Below are 22,413 nucleotides of genomic sequence, written 5' to 3' on the forward strand. Positions count from 1 at the left end.
CTTCCAATGGTTTCCTCTGATGAGCATAGAAAAAAAGAAAGTACCAATTTATCACACACATTTGTCAAGTGCCTGCTTCTGAGTCATAAACCTACTGTTCTCATTCAAAGATGAGCAAGGCAAAGTCTCCCAGTTGCTGCTTTCCCAGTGATCTGGGTGAGTAGGTAAAGGAGATACACACAGGTAACTTGCTCAAGGAGGCCCGGAGAGGTCTGCGCAGCAGCATGCTCATGGCCACATGGAAGCAGATGCTGCTGCCAGCTTCAGCCCTTCAGAGGAACATAGAGAAGATTCTGCAGGATTTAGGAGGCTTTCTCCCAGGCCCCATAGAACAGAACTCACTGCAGGGGCCTGATAACATTGGAGAATGGCAGATTAATTTCTCCTTGTGATAAGCTTTAACAGGGTGAGATAAAGAAGGGGGAAAATACACCTAACAAAATGGACTCAAGGATGTAAAGCCAAGTAAACCCTGTTATATCACCTGGCCCCTGATAGTTAGAGGGTTTGAATCAGTAGCAGCTGGCAGACTGCCCAAGGTAGGTTTCTGCCTGTTAATGCTGGATATGTAGAACATCAGGGAAGTAATCACTAAGACAATTGGCTTTAAGTAAATGGGAATGTGGCTTTGGTGATCATTATAAAATGAATCTCCCAGATTAATCTTCCCAACTTCCCAGATCTCAAGTCCATGGTAGTTCATAAAAGATTTACTACTTTTCACCCAGGTAGGAGAGGACCCTCAGGCACTGGAGCACTGTCCCCATCCTTCTGTCCTAGAATGCTTGTGAAGAGACCTTTAATCTCTCCCCTTATAAATCTAATGGCCTTCAGACCTAAACCTGTGTTGTTTTGGAATAAGTGTATTCTTCGTGAGAGGAACATACAGAAGAACTCAGGTTCCCAGGGTCGGGGTCAACCCCATCACGTCTCATTTAGCAGAGAGCTTGGCTCTGCACCATGTTGTTCTGTGCATCTGAGTTACTCAGGTATGCTCACACACCTGAAAATGACTATTGCTCATAAAATACTCTCTTGCAGACCTTCTATTATTTTATTGAACAACTTTGTTGACTATTTTGTCATATGGTAACAAGCATATTGTCAGCCTCAGAGACTGTGGTCTAGTGAAAAAGACATAGTGACCTCATATAGACAAGATGCAGATACAGGTTGCCATGGTGAGAACCCTGAGGGTGCTGTGAGTGTGAAGAAGATGAATGGAAATAAGGAGCATGTTGGGATCCCCAAACCACTCATAGGGTCTGAGATTTGCCAGAGGGACTCACAGACGTCAGGGTATCATTGTATTTAGGATTGTGATTTGTGACAGCAAAAGAATACAAAGCAACCCCATCAAAGGACAGTTGCTTGGAGTGAACCTGGGGGCGCCCAGGCACAAGCTTTTACAACACCTCTCCCAGTGGATCACCCTGAATTCTCCCCAGCGAGCAAGCCTGACACTACTGGGAAATACTAGAAGAGGCCACCGAGCCCAAAATCCAGGCTTTTTATTTGGAATTAGTTATTAGTAGGCTTCCTTTGTGTAGCATTCACCAACATTACCAAAATTCCAAATTCCCAACAGGAAAGCAGGCATGTGACATCAATTATGTTCATACCAGGATTCTAGGCTTAAGTGAGCTTTATCAGGGAATGCCGAACACTGTGAAATCCAAGTTCAGATACGAGCTAAGGGCTGACCTTGTATCTAGGTCATTCTGAGGATAGCAGTCTCTGATCTGCAGTGTTTGCTCTTTTTTATACAGATACTGTTTTAGATGGTGGATACTTGGTTTTTATTGGAAAAGAAATGTCATAAAATTCAAATAGTGCAGAACTGCCTAGAAGCACCCTCACCCACTCTGTGACCTGCCCTCTGATGCACAAGCACAGAGTAACATCTTTTTAAGATCAAAATAATCACAGTATGCATGCCTCATCCTCTAACTTGTTAGAATCATCTTTGTGCCTTGGCCCTCTTTCCATATGAACATACATCTACTTTAAGAAAAAAAAAAAAGCAACTGCTACTTATTTGTTATTTCAAATGCCAAGTCAGTGATTATCCTTTGTGCATATATTTGCTTGCTTGTGCCATCATGTCTTTAGGGCAAAATTTTAGAAGTGGAACTGGTGGTTTGAAGGGTGTACATCAACAGTTTATAGATGTGGCTACATTGGAGCGCAAAATAGGTCTGCAGTGGTACCCCACCCCACTCCCACCCCACAGTTCCCTTCACCAGATCATCCTTCTGTCCAGCCGGTGACCAGTCACCACCACCATCCCCCAGGCCTGCAGTCCTGTCACTCTGTGACTGCCTAGCGCTTGGGTCTCCAGGCAGGCCTGTGCTGCCAGTCCTAAATGGGAGGATTGTGCAGAGCTTGCTACTTGAGCCATTCGAGCTCATCTCAGATAGGACCAAAGACAGTAAAGACTGGCGCTGTTGCCATACATAACCCCACAGATGGGCTGTTCACAGATGTGGCTACAGAGCAGAGAGTGATTCTAACTGCACTTTAAATCATCCGGGCAGATGGCAAGTCTGGCCTCATCTGTCATCATGGCATTTTTGTAGGTCCTTATTTACCAAGCCAAATTTTAGTGTTCACAGCCGTCCTCTGAGGCAGTGAGCAGTCCTCTAATCCCATATCAGAGGTAAAAAAAATAATGAAAAGAAAAATACAAAGCCCTGTACTATTCATTTCATATGAATTTAATATTGATTCCTTATCTCTCTAAGAACAATTGAATCTCAGATCTTTGTGTGAATGCCTACTTCTATTAAATGTGCTTTCATTTTCCTTTTTTTTTTTGCCAGTCCTGGGCCTTGAACTCAGAGCCTAAACACTGTTCTTGGGCTTTCTCAAGGCTAGAGTTCTACCATTTGAGTCACAGCACCACTTTTGACTTTTTTCTATGAATGTGGTACTGAGGAATCGAACTCAGGTCTTCATGCATGAAGTACTTTTATAGGAAACTGAACTTTCCTCATTGGTGTGGCATCCTTGATTTAAAAAAGAAGTCTGAGCTTGTCATGAATAATTAAGCAGTATGAGACAAGACCCCCACCTGCCTGCACCAGCCAGAGGGATGTTTGAGGACCTCTCCCAAGAGCAGTGAGATAGAGCAGTGTTAATGAGAATGTAATTAGTGAAGCCAGTTATGCTGCTGAGGACTTGGTAATGTAGCTAATTGCTTTCCCCTTTCACCTATTACAGAGCTATAAATAGAGACTTAAGAAGTGCTCTAAAACATGACATTAACACATCCATTTGTTCTAAATGCCCAAGAATACTATTTTCCCCTTGCATATTTTGTTTGTTTATTGTAAGATAGAATATGTTATTAAGGACACCACTGTGTGTTAAGTCAGACAAGCAGCAGGCTGGGACTTGATGCCACTATAGACTCAGCTGCTGGGCCATCCTGCTGTGTCCCTGGAAAAGAAGGTCTTATGCTAGCTGCCTACTGTATGCCAGCAGAGAAGGGATCTTGACACCAATGTGGTCTGGAGCTACCCACCATGAGCGAGTCCTAATGACCTCTGCAGCGCAGCAGGGCAGACAGTGCACACGTGCCCCTCCTCCATCTTCTTTTGGCTTTGCATGGCTCAGTCTTAGCCAAAAACAGTGTTCCCTGTGTTTGCTTCTGAATGGCTATCCACATACTATTTTGAGCAAGAATATATTAAATGTAATACAAAAAATTTTAAAGAATTTCTTGTGTTATGTACACAAGTGACTAGGTAATATTTCCAAAGAAACACATACAACTGTAAGTGGTATTTTCTTAAAACAGTCCAGTGGTCTTTAGAAAATGTTTTCCTACTTCATCCTTTTTCAGACAGATTTGCCTTGGGTTTGGAAAATCTCTATATAATCTTGGATAGCAGAAAAGCCGAAGGTAGTACTTATGGACACATTGTAGACACAGGCCATGTTGTGTTCCTCTGGATGTGTTGTTGAAGTGGCTGTGAGTTCCAAAGAAGCAACTTTTAGAAAGACTCAAATGGATGTTTGCCAGGATGCCCAAAATAAGGTCAAAGGATTTTCATTCATTTCCATGGCTAGCCAGTTTATCAACAGGTTGTTTAGTACATCTCACCCCATACCTAAAGCTGGTCAGTGAAAAGAAAAATAAACAAAACTGACATTATATAGTTTGAGATAAGGAGGCCAGGGAGGGGAGAGTTTCTTATCATTTGGGATTGCAGCTTTTCTTATTGTTGGGAAGTTGTGTCCATGTTTGCAGGTGTAAAAATTATGTAAGATTGTCAGGGAAAGTGACTTTTTCCAACCATTAAAATCAAGATGTTTATGTATGATAAAACTTATCCTTCTGAGGATCAAGAGTGTGGCCTAGTGGTAGAGTGCTTGCCTAGCATGCATGAAGCCTGGGTTCGATTCCTCAGTACTGCATACACGGAAAAAACCCTGAGTTCAAGCCCCAGGAGTGGCAAAAAATATATTTAAAAAAATGTATCCTTCTGAAATATAAAATTCAGTGGGTTTTAATATGCTAAAACTGTACAATACCACCACTATAAATTTGAGATTATTTTTATCATTGCGAAAAGAAACCCTGTACCCACTAACAATTGATCTCTTTCCCAGCCCTTGGCAGTAACTAAACCTCATTCTGTTCCCTGGACATTTCATATAAATGAATCGCACACTTTGTGTTCTTTTTTTGTCTGACTTTGTTCACTTAGCATAATTTTTTCGAAGTTCACCTATTTTATTCCACCTGTGAGGGCAAAATTCCTTTATATTGTTGAATAATACTTCATTGAATTGGCAGCGCTTTTTAGATTTTATCCGTTGGTCAGGTGCTGGCATTTGAGTCATTCTGCTTTGTAGCTCTTATAAATAATGCTGGTATGAACATTTTAGTACACTGAACAGGTATACAAAGTTCAGTGTGGACATATTTATTTCTTAGTAGCTTTATTAGAAAGTTATTTTGGAAGAATATAATCATCTTAAAGCACAGTGATCTCATTTTCATTTGTCCTTCCTGTGACTTTCTAGTTCCCACTAGTGGCTGACTTGTTTCGGGATGATAGAGACCCTGCTCCTGCCTCTGCTGCCTCTGGAAAGGGATCATCTTCAAAGATCAACGTTCGCTCTGCCAGACCCCCTATGAAGGCCTCCAACAAGGAACACAAGAAATCTGTGGGTTACCAGGTCAGTCCTAGGCAGAAGCTGTGGGCTGGCCATCCAGTCTCTCTGTAGATGGAAAATGGATGGGAATGAGGTCAGGAGAGCACGAAGGTCTCAGCATCAGCCGCTCTGGCCACCAGCTCTTGAAGTTTTGTCTCCTTTGAGAGGAAACTTCAGATCCTCCCAGAGGGACTAGCAGAAGAAAGAGGAAAACTGGTAAAGAATTCATTAATCCTGAGGCAGGAGCTTATGGGGAGGTCAGAGGTCAGATTTGCAGCATGGAGCAGAGGGTTAATTAAGCCTGAGAAGCAGAAGGCTGAAGAGTCTCTGTGGGCTTTGTAGCTCCAAAGCCTGGCACCATTATCTATTTTATTCTTCTGATTTACCAATTCTGCACATTTTATATAAATCTAGTCACTTCTAGCATGCTTGGACATTTCTCACCTTTCAATCCTACTAGATCCCCAGCCATACATGCAATCAGTTTGAGGAACAAGCTGATAGTGTTAATTTGTAGTCAGATTAACCACAGTAAAAACTGTAACATTAGTAAGCCTAGTGCAGGCAGCTCAAGCCTGTAATCCTAGATAGTCAGGAGGCTGAGATCTGAGGATCATTTTGAAGCCAGTCCCAGCAGGAAAGTCTGTGAGACTTGTATCTCCACTAACCTACCAAAAAACCTAGAAGTAGAGCTGTGGTTCAAGTGCTAGTAGAGTGCTAGTCTTGAACACAAGCTCAGGATCAGTGCCTAGACCCAGAGATCAAGTCTCAGGACCAAACAAAAAAACAAAAACAAAAACCATAAAACAGTAACAGCTGCCGCTAACACCATCCATATATGAGTTGCCCATTATTGCACATTCAACAAACTGTTAACCAACCAATCAACCAACCAACCATTGACTTTTGCCTCCCCAGTTCCGCACCTCCTTGCATCTTCTCATGGAGACCCTGAATGCCACCACACCACACTATGTCCGCTGCATCAAGCCCAATGACGAGAAGCTTCCCTTCCAGTAAGTGCCTGCTGGGTATAGCCAGCTCTGCGTCCAGATCTCTTTGAACTCAGAGGTTCAGCTGGACCTAAAGGGTATAGGGAGGAGTGCAGCCTGTGAGGCTCTGTGGCTTTAGCATGGTGTCTGGTCGTTCTTGTCCCAGGAAGGTTATGGGCTGAACCAAGACCAGACAATGGCTGGGTCCCACCTTGCTGTCCTAGACTGGAAAGTGAAAGACGGTGAATTCCCTAGTCCTCTGGAACTTTCTTTGGTATTATTCAACACATAACACGTGAATAAAGTGTATAGAAACTGTACCTCTCTTAGCAATCACTAAGTTCAAACAAGCAAGGATGGAAATATTGGAGAAAGGCTTTCCTGGCATCAAGGAAAATATCCCTGGATTGTCACATTGAGTGATAGGTCAGACTGATGGTCTTGCTTCCTGAATGGTTGCTGCCACCATATATACTCAGCATTCCCTATCTCCCCTTTCTCCTCCCCCTCTATCCATATGTTGGAATGACTCCTTGCAATTCTGTTCCAGTTCATGTGGCTAACCCTGTCCAAATCCAGGTACCATGAAGTCTCAGTTAACCTTATCCATCATCAGATTCTGTCACATTCCGGGGCAGCATTTCTGTATACCTACATCCCAGGACCGAATCCTCATCTTCCTCGTCCAGAATGATTCCTCTTCCTTTGGTCTCTGTTTTAATAATGGCATAACAATCCCTGTCGTTTCTTCTACTCAATAGCTTCTACCTCCCAAATGAGAAGTCTGAGTAACTTACAGAAAGCCACTGTAGATCAGTGCTGTGCAGGAGACCCTTTCTGTGATCTTGAAAGTGTTTTGTAGTCAGCATCAGCCAACAAGAGAGCCACCAATCCCCTGTGGCTACTGTGGTTGAGGAACTGGTTCATTTTACTTAATTTTGTACCCACATGTGGCTACTGGCTGGTATATTGGATAGCAGAGTGCTTGATCCCTCCTCTCCCCCACTCTGTTCATTGTCAATCCCATGGAGTCTACATGAGAACTTGCTTGGCCCATTCATTGGTCTCCTTTTGCTCTTCCTTCTCCCAATATCTTTCATGATGTCTTTCAGTTTCTGGTGAACATTTACTAACTGTACATATCTGTGGGGTTTGGTGTGATTTTGAACCCATGCCTGCAGCTCGCACTGATCAAGTCCAGCCTTCCTTTATCTATCTGCCCTCCCTCCCCATTCTCACTCTCATTGGTAGAAGATAGAAAGTCACCCAAGTATAGGACTCTTGATGGCCAGACCACCAGCGTTCTTGCCGGGAATAATGCCTCATCATACCCTTTACACAACTTCCCACGCACCTCAGCAGCCATCTTGTCCCTTGTTCTGCTCCTTCACACCTGACATTCTTTCTGGCTACAGGTGTGTGAGGTTTTTTCCCTAAACACCTATATCCATCTTTCCATGATTTCAATTTTTGTATAACATATCTCTGTGAAGCCATCTCTTTTGGCAGCTCTCACTGAGGTCTGAACATTGGATCTCCACTACCCCTGAAACTCCGCTCCCAGACCATAGTTCAACATCTCCACCACAGGTCTTAAGGTAGAAAAAGATTGAGAAGACAGTAAACTTGATGCTTTGGAGTTCCTCCATATCTGGTGATTTTTCAGTTGAGTTAGGGACTAATTATTATCACGTGTTCTTCAAAACATAAAAGTAGAAAGGCTGGTGTTTCTTTCCTAGTCAGCTTATGGTGACAGTGGGTAGGCAAGATGAGAGGCTTGACGGGAATTTTCTTTACTGCAAGGGAGAGAAGATGAGAGAACAGAAGGCTGCAAGGCTGTACAGTTCCCAGTTCCCTGTAAATATGTGTGCAGGGAAGGGAGATGATAGTATTTTCCATGTATCATCTTCTTGCATTTCTCTCCAATGTCCCCCTATTTTCATTACTTCATCGCTACAGCAAATGTATGAACTGCAGTTGATTAGAGTTCCTCAGCACTCATTGAATGAATGAGGAAAAAAAGTGTCGGAGAGTTTCTGCCTTGCATAAGTGGGGCCAGCAATTAGCAGCAGAGCTGAGGTCAGCCTTGCTCCTTTTCCTCAGAGGACTGGTGTTGTCACCTCTGGGGCAAAGGGCTGATATAAGGAAGGAGGTGATTCACCAAGAAACCAAGCAGGAGGAGTGCCGAGCTCTGGGGGAATGGCTGTAGGTATGGTTTGGGGGACACAAAGAGAAGACTAGCCCTCTCCTAATTCTGTTCTCAAATAATTTATACTATGCTTGCATGGGGTGGGAATTTGTCTTGGCAAGCCATTATCCAGCCACTAGACTGGAACTAGGTAAAGCTTGGTTGCCAGGTGTTGACAAACTACAACATAGCAAAGTACAGGGATATGGATAGTGGGAAGAGGAATGGTCCTTGTAAGGAAGGGTTTTCACGGCATCTGCTCCTTTGCTCCTAGAGAAATAGTAGGAGTCTGTGAAGGAAGCAGGGACTGCAGCTAGACCCATACGGGACTAGGAGAAGCCACCTACCCCTAGTAGGCTGCAGTGATGAGCTTCTGAGCCTGTCGCAAGGACTCCCAGTCCATGAAAGACCCTTCCAGAGTTCAGGTACATCCTCAGGTTGCCTGAACAGCTCCGAAAAGGAGCAGAGCCTGCATCCCAAAGGCCACTTGTTGTCTCTCAAGGTTTCAAGCAGCCTTTAGGTACCAAGGAACTTAGTGAGATTAATCATTGCCACTCAGATTGATGAGACCCTTGCTCTGAGCCCAGAACTGTGACACTTCCTATGGAGGAAAACCAAAGATGGCCTGGCACAGAGAAAGGGCAGACACACAGGGAGGCCCTTGGTGCATATTATCAGACCCTTGACTCTGCAGAGTTCTGATGAAATTAAGTCATTTCTGTTCACCATTGAAGAGAAATTCAGCGTTCCATTGTGCTGTAGACACTCAGTGTTATGACTGGCCCAAAGGTAGGTAGCATCATTTGGGGTTGCAATGGTCAGGAAGAGAATAGGAAGAAGCTAAGTGTAGGAGGAAGATCAGATGAGAGACTGAGGAGGTAAAAGTGAGCATATGGATATTTTCAGGGCCTGAAGATCCTGCATGAAATGCAGAATGCATGCAGATGTAAGCAGCTCTAAGTCACTGAGAAAGTGCCCACTGAGCCCAGGCAAGCCCAGAGCACCATCTGCCGGATGCCTCGGTTTCATGAACTTCCTTCTGGGTCCCAGGCCCATTTATAAGAGAGGGGTTTGGATCAGGAGTTAAGCGGGTCACATAAAGATGGGAAAACAAACAAGGATTCTCATGGGGTGATGTCCCAAGGGGGCAGACTCCAGCCCAGATCCAGAGGTCCAGAATCTGGGTGAGCTTGTTTGCTGGGAAGAGAACACCTTGGCGATCAAAGAATGACAAATGCTGTGTCAAAGGGCAGCCCCAGGGCAAAGGCAGGTCCTAAGCTGATGTAGCACCACCTTCCTGTATCCACCGGGGGAAGCCAGGTATCCAACAGCCTGACTAAGTTCCTGCCAAAGCTACTGTGATCTCCTGGACCCATGGCTGTGAGCCTGCTGGCAACAAAAGAAGCCTAGCCTTAGCTTCATTTGAGCTATGTGCCATCAGAAAGGAAGGGGACATTTAGGCCACAGAGAACAGTAGTCTTCATAAATCATAAAGAATGATTCAATCTCAGTCAGCTTAATTTTTTTTTAATTAAGTTTTGAACTCGGGGCCTTGCTCATGTTAGGCAGAACCTCACCTCCAGTCCCTCCATGAAGACTGAGCACCTAGCCACCCTGTTGCCTTTTCCTACAGGCTGCCTCAGTGGACTCCCGTGCCCTCTGCTCTCCTTTTCCAGCACACAGGCCCTTCAGGAGGGGCTGACTTCTTCTGCAGTGCTGTGCCTGTGGGGGAGGAGGGGAGGGAAGCAGCGGTATGAACAGATACTTGGTTTCAGTACCGGACTTAGCATTGGAGAACATGGGAGTGGTTAAAGATGGCACCCATCTAACGACAGGGAGGTGATGCTTTTCATCTATAAGACTCTTAATTGAGCAGCTGATTCTAGTTAATGATAGATGTGCCCTTTTCTCGTGCCAGATGCTGTTGTGCTTGCTTTCATGATCCATTCATGGCATTTCTACTTTATAATCCTAGAAATGGGTGTTACTAATGCTATACCCATTTCATAGATTAATAAGCCTAGAAACAAAAGAGATTAAGTTACTTTGCCCAAAGCATACATGTAGCCAGTTAAGTCCACACTACAAGGTAAGTGTGGCAACTTGCCTTGAACTGCTGATCCAAAAAAATGTTTATGGTGCCAAGAACTGAGGTTACAGACACTGAAATAAGACATGCCAATGTGAACAGAATAAGGCAAGCTTAGGAGAGACGGCTTATGAGTCTTGGAGGTTGGGTAGGACGTGGGCAAAGAAAAGCGAGATCACCACCCTGTTGAGATTCAGTATGTACACGTGCGCCTTGCCACTGAACTGAAGCTGCCGAAATGGCTCCTGACCTTGTCTGGATACCTCTGTAGCTCAGTGGTAGCAGGTGCCTTGCGGGCTTCATTAGAGGAATGCTTTCTTTCTCTAATGTTCTGATAATTTTCCAGGGTGGCTGCTCATGGCTTATCTTCTTGTTTGGCAGCTTTGATCCCAAGAGAGCCGTGCAGCAGCTCAGAGCCTGTGGGGTACTGGAGACGATTCGTATCAGCGCAGCAGGCTATCCATCCAGGTAATGTGTCGCCAGCTTCACACTTCCAGGGCACAGAGCCACTAGAAGCCCTCCTGTGTGCTGCTAGCCAGAGCCTTGCACCTACTAGGAAGGCACTATTCTGTTAAGCCACGATTCATCTTCTATTGTGCAGGTTGGTTTGTTTTGTAATAGGGTCTTAATTCCTTCCCAACTGTGTCCAGAAGCTGCTGTCCTGTTTTTTGGATGATAGATGCATGTCTGCATAGCTCTCTTCTCTCATTGAGATGAAGTCTTACAGAATTTTCTACTGAGAGGTGGCCTCCAACCACAGTCCTCCCAAGCTCAGCCTCCCGTACATGTATCATATCAGGTGTACCTGATATAGAAGAGGGGATCTTCCAAAATTGCCCAGCTTACCTCCCAGTGTCACAGAAGCAGAACTATTAACAGGGACTGAGCAGGACAGTGCAGTAGCACAGGACTTTGGTACTGCCCAAAGGACCTGCTGTCCCTGAGAATTCCCTGTGTGTCAGGAGATGGATATAATACAGGTTTCCCCCCAGAACTCCTGTGCCTTCCCCTGCAGGGAGGGACCAATTCTTAGGCTGTGATTAATTGCCCATTAACACCTTAATTATAAAAGATTCCCTAATTGATTAGGCCTCGGGGAAAGTTGCTGGTTGGATCACTAATTTGTATTTGTCATGGAAAAGATTAGAACTGTTTCTAGTCTGTAATATCCAGGCAGCTTTTCAAACCCCGAAGATTCAAGCATTGTTCAGAGTGATTGCAGGCACCAAGTTGCAGGCTCCCATTATTCTTTTCTCCACCACATCCTTCTTTGCCTGGGAACAAAAGGCAGTTTGGTTTGGTTTGGTTTTTAATCTTGGATCTGAACACAAATAGATGCCCACCCACTGTTAATGAGAGGGACCTGCTCATGTTTCTGATAAAGACTCTGGAAGTGTGGCATGCCTTTTCCCAATCTGCCCTGAGTATCAGATGACCTCTTGAAGGTTCAGGCTCAGTGATTCTGCATTCAACTAACTGTGGTTTCATCACCCCTACTACCTTTTAGAGTCTGCTATAGGCCCAGGCTTCTTACCCAAGTCTGTTTCACTCAATGGAATAACTCGCTTGAAGACATCAAGCTCTGCTCCTGGCTTCTCCATCTATTGGGTTCTCTGGACTCCACTATTTCTCAGAATTGTACTTTGCAAGCCTCACTAGAGGTTCAGCAAGTCAGTTCAGTAGATTGTGGCCAACTTGGGTTAGAAATTGTTAGAGGGCAATTTGTGACAGTCGGGATGTTGTGGTGTAACCATGTCTGTATGTTATGGATAGGGAAGGTATTGCTCATCTAAAACTCCTCCACCAGGGTTTGTCAGAGGAGAAAGGATGGTGGCAGTCTTGACAGCCTTGTGCTGTTCCCAGACTATCTGCTCTCCAGTTGTGAGCCAAGAGTGTACACTTCTGAACTGTGGCTTGGGTAACCGCGGAAAAGACCTGGCTTTACATTCAAGCTCTTATTCAGGTGTTGTTTCCCACCCTTTTTGTCTGGGCCCTTAGGCAAGTTAATCTTTGTGAGCCTAAGTTTCCTTATCTTTTAGTGGTCTAATCATACTTCTTACATTACTATGAGGAAGGAGAGTATATCCTATCTAAGGTTCTCAGCAGAATGCTATGCCCTTAAGTATTTAATACTCATTAAGATACAAGCCAATGCACACCCGTAATCCTAGAAGGCTGTCAGAAGATGGAAGTTCAAAGCAAACCCAAGCATGAATATCCTTGAGATTCTTTTAATGTATAGAGGGCTTAGCATTATATTCACCAATTATCAGGTGCATTATTTCTCACACATTGATACCCCTTATCCATGAGATTCTTATCAGCAGTTAACCACCAAAAATCTGAAGTGAAGCTGCTGCTCAAGTGGTACAATGCCAGCCTTAGAGCAAGAAAGTTAAAGGACAATGCTCAGGCCGTGACTTCAAGCTCCAGTACCAGCCTGTACACACACACACGCACACACGCACGCACGCACGCACGCACGCAGGCAAGAACCTGCCTCCCTATGGGTGTAACTATCTGGGTAGACCATGTCTAAACTGAAATTTTTTATATTTGTTTTTTGTGAAATCCCAGTGGGTGTGGCTACTTCAAAAGTCCGTTCTAAAAATTCCAGAACTCTAAGTAACTGTAAATGTCAGTCTGCAGGTCATATGAAGTAATGTAAAAGCTCAGTAACAGAGCGTATGCCTAACATTCATGAGGTTTAGAATTCCATCCCCAGCACCAAAATAACATGGAGCTAAGTATCTCGTATAAATTATGTAAGAATGCCAGGCGTGTTGGCTCACACCTGTAATCCTAGCTAATCAGGAGGCTGAGATCTGAGGATCGAGGTTCAAAGCCAGGGGGCACCAAAGGACCTGAGACTCTTATCTCCAATTAACTACTAAGAAAAATGGGAAGTGGGACTTGGCTCAAGGGTAGGGTGGTAGCCTTGAGCTGAAGAGCTCAGGGACAATGCCCAGGCCAAGTTCAAGCCCCATGACTCACAAAAATAAATAAACAAATATATAAATAAAGTACAAAGCTTAAGGTCACAATTTCGCACAGCCTCAGAAGCCTGTAGGTGTGTGGAAAAACTCACCATGGCCTTGTAGACTGATGGTGGCTTGTGCAGCAGGAGGCATCTACAAGACTATGTCCAGCTATGGGGAGACACAGGAAAGCGTGTGGGAAGGCAGATGGTCTGTTCACATCTGCCACTTCTGATTCACCACTAAGCTTCCTCACAGCTCACCCCATGAAATCAGATGGCTGTGTGTGCCATCTGCTCCTAGTGTGTTTTCTGTCTCAGCATGACTTGGTCTGGTTTAGAGATAGAGGACACGGGAGGTGATTTTACTTCTTGAGTCTCACATGAACTTTATGTAGCATGAGAGCAGCTATTGGTCTCCTGGGTTCTTCTCTCAATCTTTCTCCTCCTTGTCTCATGCTGTACTGAGCATCCTACCCTGTACTGGCCCCTGTCTGCCAGGAGTTCACAGCTCGAAGTGACCCAAGAAGTTAGGGAGAAACAAGCCCAGGTGCAAAGTTGTAGTACAAGTGTGGGAAGGTGAGACTTGAGCTCCGTCTTAGAGCGAGGAGGATTCATTTGGTGGGGAGGCAATAGGAGACTGCTGCCAGCCCAGCCACAGTGTGCCCTCCAGGAATGGGCAGAGGTGAAGGAGCCCTTCTCTGCCCACTTAGTGCCCTGTGGTGACTACTTAATCTCCCAGTCGCAGCAAGCTGGGACTCCAGGTGTGCTTTCACTTCATCTAGGCATCTCAAAGCACACATGCCCGCCAAGACTTTAGCCCCATATGCAAAATGGCCTCTCCTGCTGCTCACTCCACCTGTCTGCAGTCAGAGTTGTCAGTGGGTCAGCATGCCACAACTTCCTGGCCTCTTACAGAGTGCCTGACAAATGTGTTTTCCTGTCAACCTAATTGTTTCAGGCATCTTCCTAGCAGGTAATTACGAGTGCGTCTGCACCTTCTGTTTTTGTCATTATAGGGATTATAGAAAGTGTACAGAGGAAAGGAAAAATTTATTTCTGGTATCATGGAAAATGTTGCCTAGTGCCATGATTTGAAGGTGTGTGCCTAGATCCAGGATGCACCCTACGAGCCCCACTTATGTCTGCTGCCCTAGTGCATTTCAGGACCAAGACAGGATTCCCTCCCTAAACTGCCATTGGAAATATCAAATTTCTAGTCTGAAAAGCAGCACTTACTGAAAGAGGGTTATATTGCAGGTGGCACTTGTCTGGAAAAGGAGTGCTAAGGGTTAGGACGAAGCTCCCGCTCCTGGAATCTTTGGGCTCATCCCTGCTGGTTAATCTTCTGTGCTTGCCAACCCTGGTAAGCATTTGTGAGTGACATCACTGAGTAGAAAGAAATAGAGCCACCTAACTACGTAACTCAGAAAGTTGATGCATGCTTCTACATCCAAGGATGAGCCAAGTGAGGTTTTTATCGCTGCCACATGCAGGCAATACGTCATCTACGGAGGAAAATACAGGAAGAGCCTCAGAGTGGAGCGCAGAGCAGTCATTTTGTTGACCTGACTTTGGGAGACCTGAGTGGGACTGGGCACCCTGAGAGTTATCCCCAAGAAGAATTCACCGCTTCAGCTGCTGAAAACATTAAAAAGGGCCAGGGTCCAGGGGCTCACGTCTATAATCCTAGCTACTCAGGAGGTAAAGACCTGAGGATTGTGGTCTGAACCCAGCCTGGACAGGAAAGTCTGTGGAACTCTTAAATTAAGCACTGAAGAATCTAGAAGTAGAGCTGTGCTTCACATGGTTGAGCATTAGCCTAAGGACAAAATCTCAGGGCCAGTGCCCAGGTCTTGAGTGCAAGCCCCTGGACTGGTGCCAAAATAAAGTGATTTCACTTTTATTACCTTTCAAGAAACAATCTGTACAACTTCAGACTGCTTCCCCAAGAGACTTTAAGAGGCTTCTTTGATTAAGAGAATTCCAGTTTGCACATCTTCCTACATTTCTCTGTACAAGGCAACAAAAGGAAAGAAAACGCATAGTCCAGAATTGCAAAGAGATGAGCTGAATCTTTCATAGAATCATTCTCTAAGGGGTCCAGGATTTTAGGTACTCCATCCAGTCTCCTGGTTCCTTGGAAGAATTCTTACTCGTTCAAAAGTGAGACTGTCACACATGCCCCTAAAGTCCACCAAGTCAGAGGAGATGACTGTGTCATAGCTGCCAGAAGCAGTTGTGCTGCCCTCCCCCTGGCTTCAGGGTACCTGTCTATTTTTATCCTCCCTAAGAATTATAGCTTTCTGGGAGGCTAGCTTAAAATGGAAATGTACCATTCAATTTGAAATGCTGTACGTGGCCAAGAAATACCTTCATTGTAAGGTGCATAAAGCATGGTGATGAATGCACTGTCTGGAAGGGAGATCTCCTACCCACCCAGCTCCAGCACAGCTCCCCAGTGATCAGGTCTGGTAGTCACCTGCCTCTCTCCCTGAGGCTTTCACAGCTTTGTGTCTAGAAGAACCATGAGGCAAATACTGCTTATACAACACAAGTATGGGAGGATTCCTTCAATGTGAGATATTCACAGAGAAGATGAAAGAAGTGACACAAAACCTGGCCTAGACGTCAGCTCTTCTTCCCTCCATCTCATCAGCCTGTTTCTGAAAAGATTTCAAACTTCCTCAGCTTTCACCCCCCACACACACCCTACCCCACCCCCGAAAGCTTCAGGCTACAGAATTATAAGGAGGCTTTAAAAACATTTCCCACACCAATCACAGCAGTGGATTCTCTTAATGAAGAGAGAGAGAGAGAGAGAGAGAGAGAGAGAGAGAGAGAGAGAGAGAGAGAGAGAGAGAGAGAGAGAGAAAGAGAAAGAGACAGGAGGGGGGAAGGTAGTTCTCATGTCCATGATAATGAATCTCCATAACACTATATCCAGACAGGGACTGTTAGTCTTGGTTGGTGGACTTGAAGGTGCCAATTTCAAGGAGATATCCTTCCAGATGGAAGGCTCTGCTAAAAGCTTGCCTGGCCTGCAAGTGGGCATAGGCCCTGGGCTTTTCCGATCAGGCCGTGCCCTCTGCCTCCCAGCAGACCAGAGCGTACCAGGTGAGGGAGGCCCCTATTTGAGAGGCAGTAAGGTGCTGTAGTCAGAGGTGCTCAAGCATGGCTGCAACAGAAGCAGGCCTGGGGGAGGCTCACATCCCTGGAGTGGCTGTCAGAGCCTAGTCATAGACTTGGGAGGGGACTCTTGTCTCGATACTCTAGAATAGAGAAGAGCACTGGGGCCAGGATTTGTTTAAAAGACACCTCATAGTCAGTAAGCCACAGCCATTCTGGATGTGGACCTCTCTGGCCACTCCCAAGGGAGCATATGCTCAGGCCAACAGTCCTGTTTGCAGGGGATGGTGACCTTCCTACAGGAACCTAGAATTCCTTCCCCCATCAGCATCATTTAAATCTTGGGAAGTTTTGCAGCTTTCCCAGCAGTCTCTGGGATGGCTGTGTTAAAGCCCCAGGAGATGCTTTTGTGAAGTAGGTGATAGTCCTTCCAATTTACAGGTAGGGAAGGTGAGGTACTCAGCCTGAGACTTATCTATAATTTCACTGCTAGGCAAAGGCAGAGCCTATTTCCTGTATTTCCAAACTCCAAGCTAGAAGCAAACTGGCCTTAGTGTCTCTAGTCACATCTTCCCACTGTCATAATTTCTTTGAATTATGGAACTGTCAGCAGTAAGATTTTCAAATTAGAAGCATTTAAGGTTTTTAGCCTAACTAAATGCTGCTTAATTATTTCCCTAGCAAAACTGCCAAGTCAGAAAGAGCAGCATGACAACCGAGTACACAAATAACCCTGACACAGAACGTGAGACATGCCCTCTGAAAGTCAAGAGCCAATACCTGTCCCACAGGCCACTGAAGGTAGTGTTAGGACATTTACTGGGCATGAGGAACAAGTGGACCTCGATTTTATGAACTTATTTTATGCATCAGTGTTTAATTATTGTCCACATCTGTCTTTCCCTACCTGAAAATATCAGAGAGGATGGTCTGTGTCTAAAACTGGAAAGACTTGGAAATTGTTAATAGTCTTTGCAAGTATTAAAAACAAAATAGCCAAGCACCAGTGCTTGTAATCCTAACTACTCAAGGAGCTGAAAATAGTGGTTTGAAGCCAGCTCCAAGCAAGAAAGTCCATGAGACTCTTATCTCCAATTAATCATCAAAAAAGCCAAAAGTAGTGTTGTGGCTAAGGTGGTAGAATGGTAGCATTGAGCAAAAAAAAAAAATGTTCAGGACAGTACCTAGACCCTGAGTTCAAGCCCCAGGACTGGAACAAAAGCAAAAACAAAACCATATCCGGTTTGTAACTTTGTCTTCTCTCTGTTCTCAAAATCCAGTATTAAGTCACTCAAGAATTGGTCAGGCATTCAAGGATTGTCAGCCCTTAAGAGTTTTCTTGGCATCCATGATGCCTGATTGAAATAATTGAAGCTTCATTTGCTGGACAAAGAACCTTACACATTTTCATTTTTTAATTTATTTTTATTAAATAATTTATTAACATTGATTTTTATATCATATTTCAAATGACATGTTTAACAATCAAGTATTCAAGAAAGGAATCTCTATACAATCACTGGCACTTAGATTTTAGAACATAATTAAAATTAAGCTGAGAGTTTGTATGTCATAGATACATATTAATCTATGTAATAAAGCATTATGTCTATAGAGTCATAAATTTTTATGTCTATGTAGTGATGCTTATATTTCCAATACCATGTCCATTACATTGGGTACGTAAATATTGAGTCATCGTTCTTGTAACATTTTCGTGTTTTAAAGCCATTTATACATGTCTGGACACTTGGTGGATTTTCTTCACAATCACTCCATAACTGGAGTGTGGAAAGGTTTCTCTTCCGTGAGGAGAGAAAAGATGGCAAAGGGGCCTTTCCTTGCCCTAAAATCCTGGGGACTCCAGAAACACTCTGCCCACACTCCTGAAAAGCATCCATGCATATGTGTGCAGTTCTGAGCGGAACACACGAGCTCATTCCCCAGTGCCACTAGAGTTATGAAAGGCAGAGGCAGCTTAAGAGATACGAAGTATAGGACAATGACACTAGCGATTGCCAGTGTCTGCAGGGAGCGGGACATGGTCATGGGATTTCTTTTGCGGTAGTGTGGAAATGTTCTGGAATTCATACTGGAGATGATTGTACGACTTTGCAAATATTAGAGTATCTGCTATCAAGTTGAGTACTTTCAAAGGTAAATTTTATGGTATGTGAATGATAGCTCAGAAAGCCCTTTAGAAAAGGAACTGCCTCTAAGCTAAACATGTTACATGAAGAGGGAAAAAATGATATGGAAAAATGTATTTTATTTGCTCTGAGACCCACTGCTAAGATAGTAGTCTCCCTCCAAGTTTATGGAAATGCAAGTATTGTGATATCCCACTGTTGAGACACTGTGTCCAACTCCAAAGTTCCTAATATACCACAACTGCCTTTCCCTGGATAAAGTTTCTAGAAGTACCTCTTCAAGGCAGATAAGCCCTAGGGGAAGGGAGACAATCCATTGGCGTCTCCACTGGATGGGGTGAGCTGATCTGAGCATCTGCACAGTTTTTCAACAAGGTCCCCAGAGATGGGAAAAATCAGGTGCACAGGCTTGGTGCAGCATCCCATGACTTCCAAACAAGATACACACAGTGCACATCCTAGACACAGGCATGTAAGCCTTGCCTGAAACTTCTGGGCCTCACTGTGTGCCTCCACTAGCCAAGGGCTTAGAAAAGGCAGAGATGGTCTACGAACACCTTTGCAGGGCTTTAAACCGAAAATCCCCTTCGCAGTGAAAATAATTGATGCTCTAGAAGAAAACCAGCATTTAAAAATAAAGCTGAGCCAGGCACCTGTGACTCTTACCTGTAATCTTAGCTACTTGAGAGGCTGAGACCTGAGGATCCCGTTTCAAAGCCAGTAGACTCTTACTTTCCAGTTAACTAGCATCAAGTTGGAAGCAGAGGTGTGGCTCAAATAGTAGAGAGACAACCTTGAGCAAAAAAGCTAAGGGAGAGTTCAAAGCCCTGAGTTCAAACCCCATGAAAATAAATTAATATTTAAAAAATTAAACTGAGTCCCAGTCCTTCAGCAACAGCAGCAAGAGAGGGAGCCCTCTGGGGTGCAGGAGGAGGTAGCCCCCAACTTCCCTCTCGTCCAAGAATCACCCCACACTGGAATTGTCGGAGGACTATGGGGAGGATGCAAATCCCATGGTGGTCAGTGCTGCTCTTGAATGGCTTCATGCCTTAGCACTGACACTACAGCATGCCATCAGAGGTTGCCATGGCTTTGCTTTCCTTTCAGGTGGACTTACCATGACTTCTTCAACCGGTATCGGGTGCTGGTCAAGAAGAGAGAGCTTGCCAACACAGACAAGAAGGCCATTTGCAAGTCTGTCCTGGAAAGCCTCATCAAGGTGAGCAGAGCTTGGGGTGGGTGGGGAGTTGACCTGGAAGCTATGAGGAACACGGGCTTTTGCTTTCATCTTAAGAAACTGCTGCTTGCATGTGAATCCATTTTCTACATCAGTGGCTGGGAAAGACCAGGCACTTCACTTACCTAGTGTACCTGCTGGCCTCTTCACATCTCAGTGCACACAGAAAGTGGAGCTGGTTCTGCTCTTGGATGTGTGAGGAAGCTGCGGTTAGCTGGGGCCACTGGCTCTAGATCTCTGGCTCCTTTATAGCTGGGCTCCTGGCATTTGCCATGCTCTCTGGAATGGCCCTTCTCCACACTTCCTCCTCTGAGCAGCCTTCTTCAGTTCATACTGGTCTTTGCACTGACACTACTTCCACAGAGGTGTCCTCCTTGACCAGTCTTTTCAACCATCCCCAACTTTACTTTCTTCCCTTTTTTGCCAGTCCTGGGGCTTGAACTCAAGGCCTGAGCTCTGTCCTTGGGCTTTTTCAAGACTAGCATTCTATCACTTGAGCCACAGCACCACTTCTGGCTTTTTCTATGTATGTGGTACCAAGGAATCAAACCCAGGTCTTCATGCATGCGGAGCAAGCACTCTACGACTAGGCCCCTCACTTTCTTCCTAATTCACACCATGACCTAAAATCATAGAGTTTGTGTTTGCTTGTCTCTCTGCCCTCCCTGGAGTGCTGGTTCTTGGATAGCAGGCTTTATGTACGTACTGCATCCCAGTGCCACACCTAGTACCTGTCCCCTGTCTGTGGAACAAATACAGAGAGTTCTTGTTACATGCCAAGAGGCATATGTCATCTCCAGCACTGAAATCTGCCTTAGATGCCTGTGGTGGCATGGGTCAAGCTACCTCTTGGCTCACTGATGACCAACCAGCTCTCCTCCCCACCTTGTAAAGAATCCAGACAAGTTCCAGTTTGGACGCACCAAGATCTTCTTCCGGGCAGGCCAGGTGGCCTACCTGGAGAAGCTGCGGGCCGACAAGTTCCGGGCAGCCACCATCACGATCCAGAAGACAGTCCGGGGCTGGCTGCAGAAGGTGAAGTACCACAGGCTGAAGAGGGCTACCTTAACCCTGCAGAGGCACTGCCGAGGATTCCTGGCCCGCAGGTGAGCCGAAGTGATGTGGATGTGGGCCAGGAAGTGGGCAATGACCTCTGCCATCCTTCATAACCAGAGTGGTTCTCTTTTAGAAAGGTCTAGAAAGATCTTCATGAAATTCTACACTAAGCTGGCAGAGAGGGTCTGACTTTGTCTCCCTACAGTGTCTACCTTGCAGTGAATCTAGGATGCCATGCCGAGGATGCTGCCCCCACACCATCCCCTCGCTAGGGAATGTAAGATCCCAGGATCCATCTCCACTGAGGCAGGTGTGGGAGCCTCTGATAAGAGGCCCTTCAGCCCTTTACATGGCTTGTCAGGTGCCAGCCAGAGCCCACTCCGAGTGGCACCTTCCTTGGAGAAGTGACAATAATTGCCATGAGGTCTTGTGTTTGGAGCCAAAGTTTCACAGGTACTGCGCAGCTATTTCTGCTAGAGCTAGAATGAGCAAGTGAACACTCCTGAGCTCCTAGCTCAGAGCAGACCTCTGTAAGGAAAAGGTGGAGGCTTGCTCCTCCCCACGTGTGCCTGAGCTCCCAGACACCAGTCACCAGCCTTGTACCCACATGTGAGCAGAGATTGTAAGTGTCATCAGTCACCTCTGAACTGTGGAAAGGAGCCTAGGAGCAGAAGCTGTCGACATGAAAAGACAGGACGGGCATGAATGATTCTCCACAGTCCTTGCTAGGTTACTTACACCACCGTCAAAGGACTGTGTTCGTGGGGCTTGTGAGGACTCAAGGTGTAACAGAGCTAGGACGGGTCTTCCTGAAGGGAGGGAACGTGTAGGCCGTCAGGTGTGAGGAAGGCACAGAGAACTACGTGTCTCAGCCAATGGTGACAGGTGGCCTCAGTGGGCCTCCTCCTCCCCCAAGGCCGCATTAAATGACTTCCAATGTTTGCCCCAGCATTTGGCACCTAGGCCCTTGTTATCTATGCCTGGCAGCCCTGAGACCCCTAAGAAGGGCAGGAAGTGTTCATCTGTTCTGTCCTCCTGGGGAAAGGTAGAGTAGTGAATGCAGAAATTAAAGGAAGAAAAGGAGATGCCCTCCTTCAGGCAGGAAGTTCTCAAGAAATGAGAAAACTGAGGGATCCGTGGAGCTTGAGCAAGCATGTTTCAGTCATTGCCCCACCTATGCTCCTGAGCCCTGAACTACGTGCAGAGGTTCTGGGTGCCTAAGATACTGCCCTGGCATCTCCACCTGATGAGTTAGAGAGTCGGAAGGCACTGCTGTCATGTGATAGGTGGTGTGATCTCAGGTGCTGTGGCAAAAGGTATCCAGACACAGGAGAAAATTAGGAAAGGGTCATGAGGGACCAGACCTAGGTTGGCACCAGTAGAAAAACTTCTGGTACCACAGTGGATATGCTGATTCTGCTGCCCTGAA

At 45.5% G+C, this 22,413-nt stretch overlaps 1 protein-coding gene across 1 annotated transcript in view; it reads left to right on the top strand.

Annotated features, from left to right (window-relative positions):
• Positions 1 to 22,413, top strand: part of Myo5b (myosin VB) — a 251,035-nt gene that overhangs the window by 175,138 nt on the left and 53,484 nt on the right. The window contains exons 15-19 of the mRNA XM_090353117.1: positions 5,035 to 5,190; positions 6,085 to 6,182; positions 10,817 to 10,903; positions 19,799 to 19,910; positions 20,823 to 21,034. Of these exons, the coding sequence (XP_090209243.1) occupies positions 5,035 to 5,190; positions 6,085 to 6,182; positions 10,817 to 10,903; positions 19,799 to 19,910; positions 20,823 to 21,034 (665 nt within the window). The remainder of the gene's footprint in view (positions 1 to 5,034; positions 5,191 to 6,084; positions 6,183 to 10,816; positions 10,904 to 19,798; positions 19,911 to 20,822; positions 21,035 to 22,413) is intronic.

The sequence above is a fragment of the Megascapheus bottae genome, chromosome 19, assembly GCF_031878675.1.
Source record: "Megascapheus bottae isolate mThoBot1 chromosome 19, mThoBot2.hap1, whole genome shotgun sequence".
NCBI lineage: Eukaryota > Metazoa > Chordata > Mammalia > Rodentia > Geomyidae > Megascapheus > Megascapheus bottae.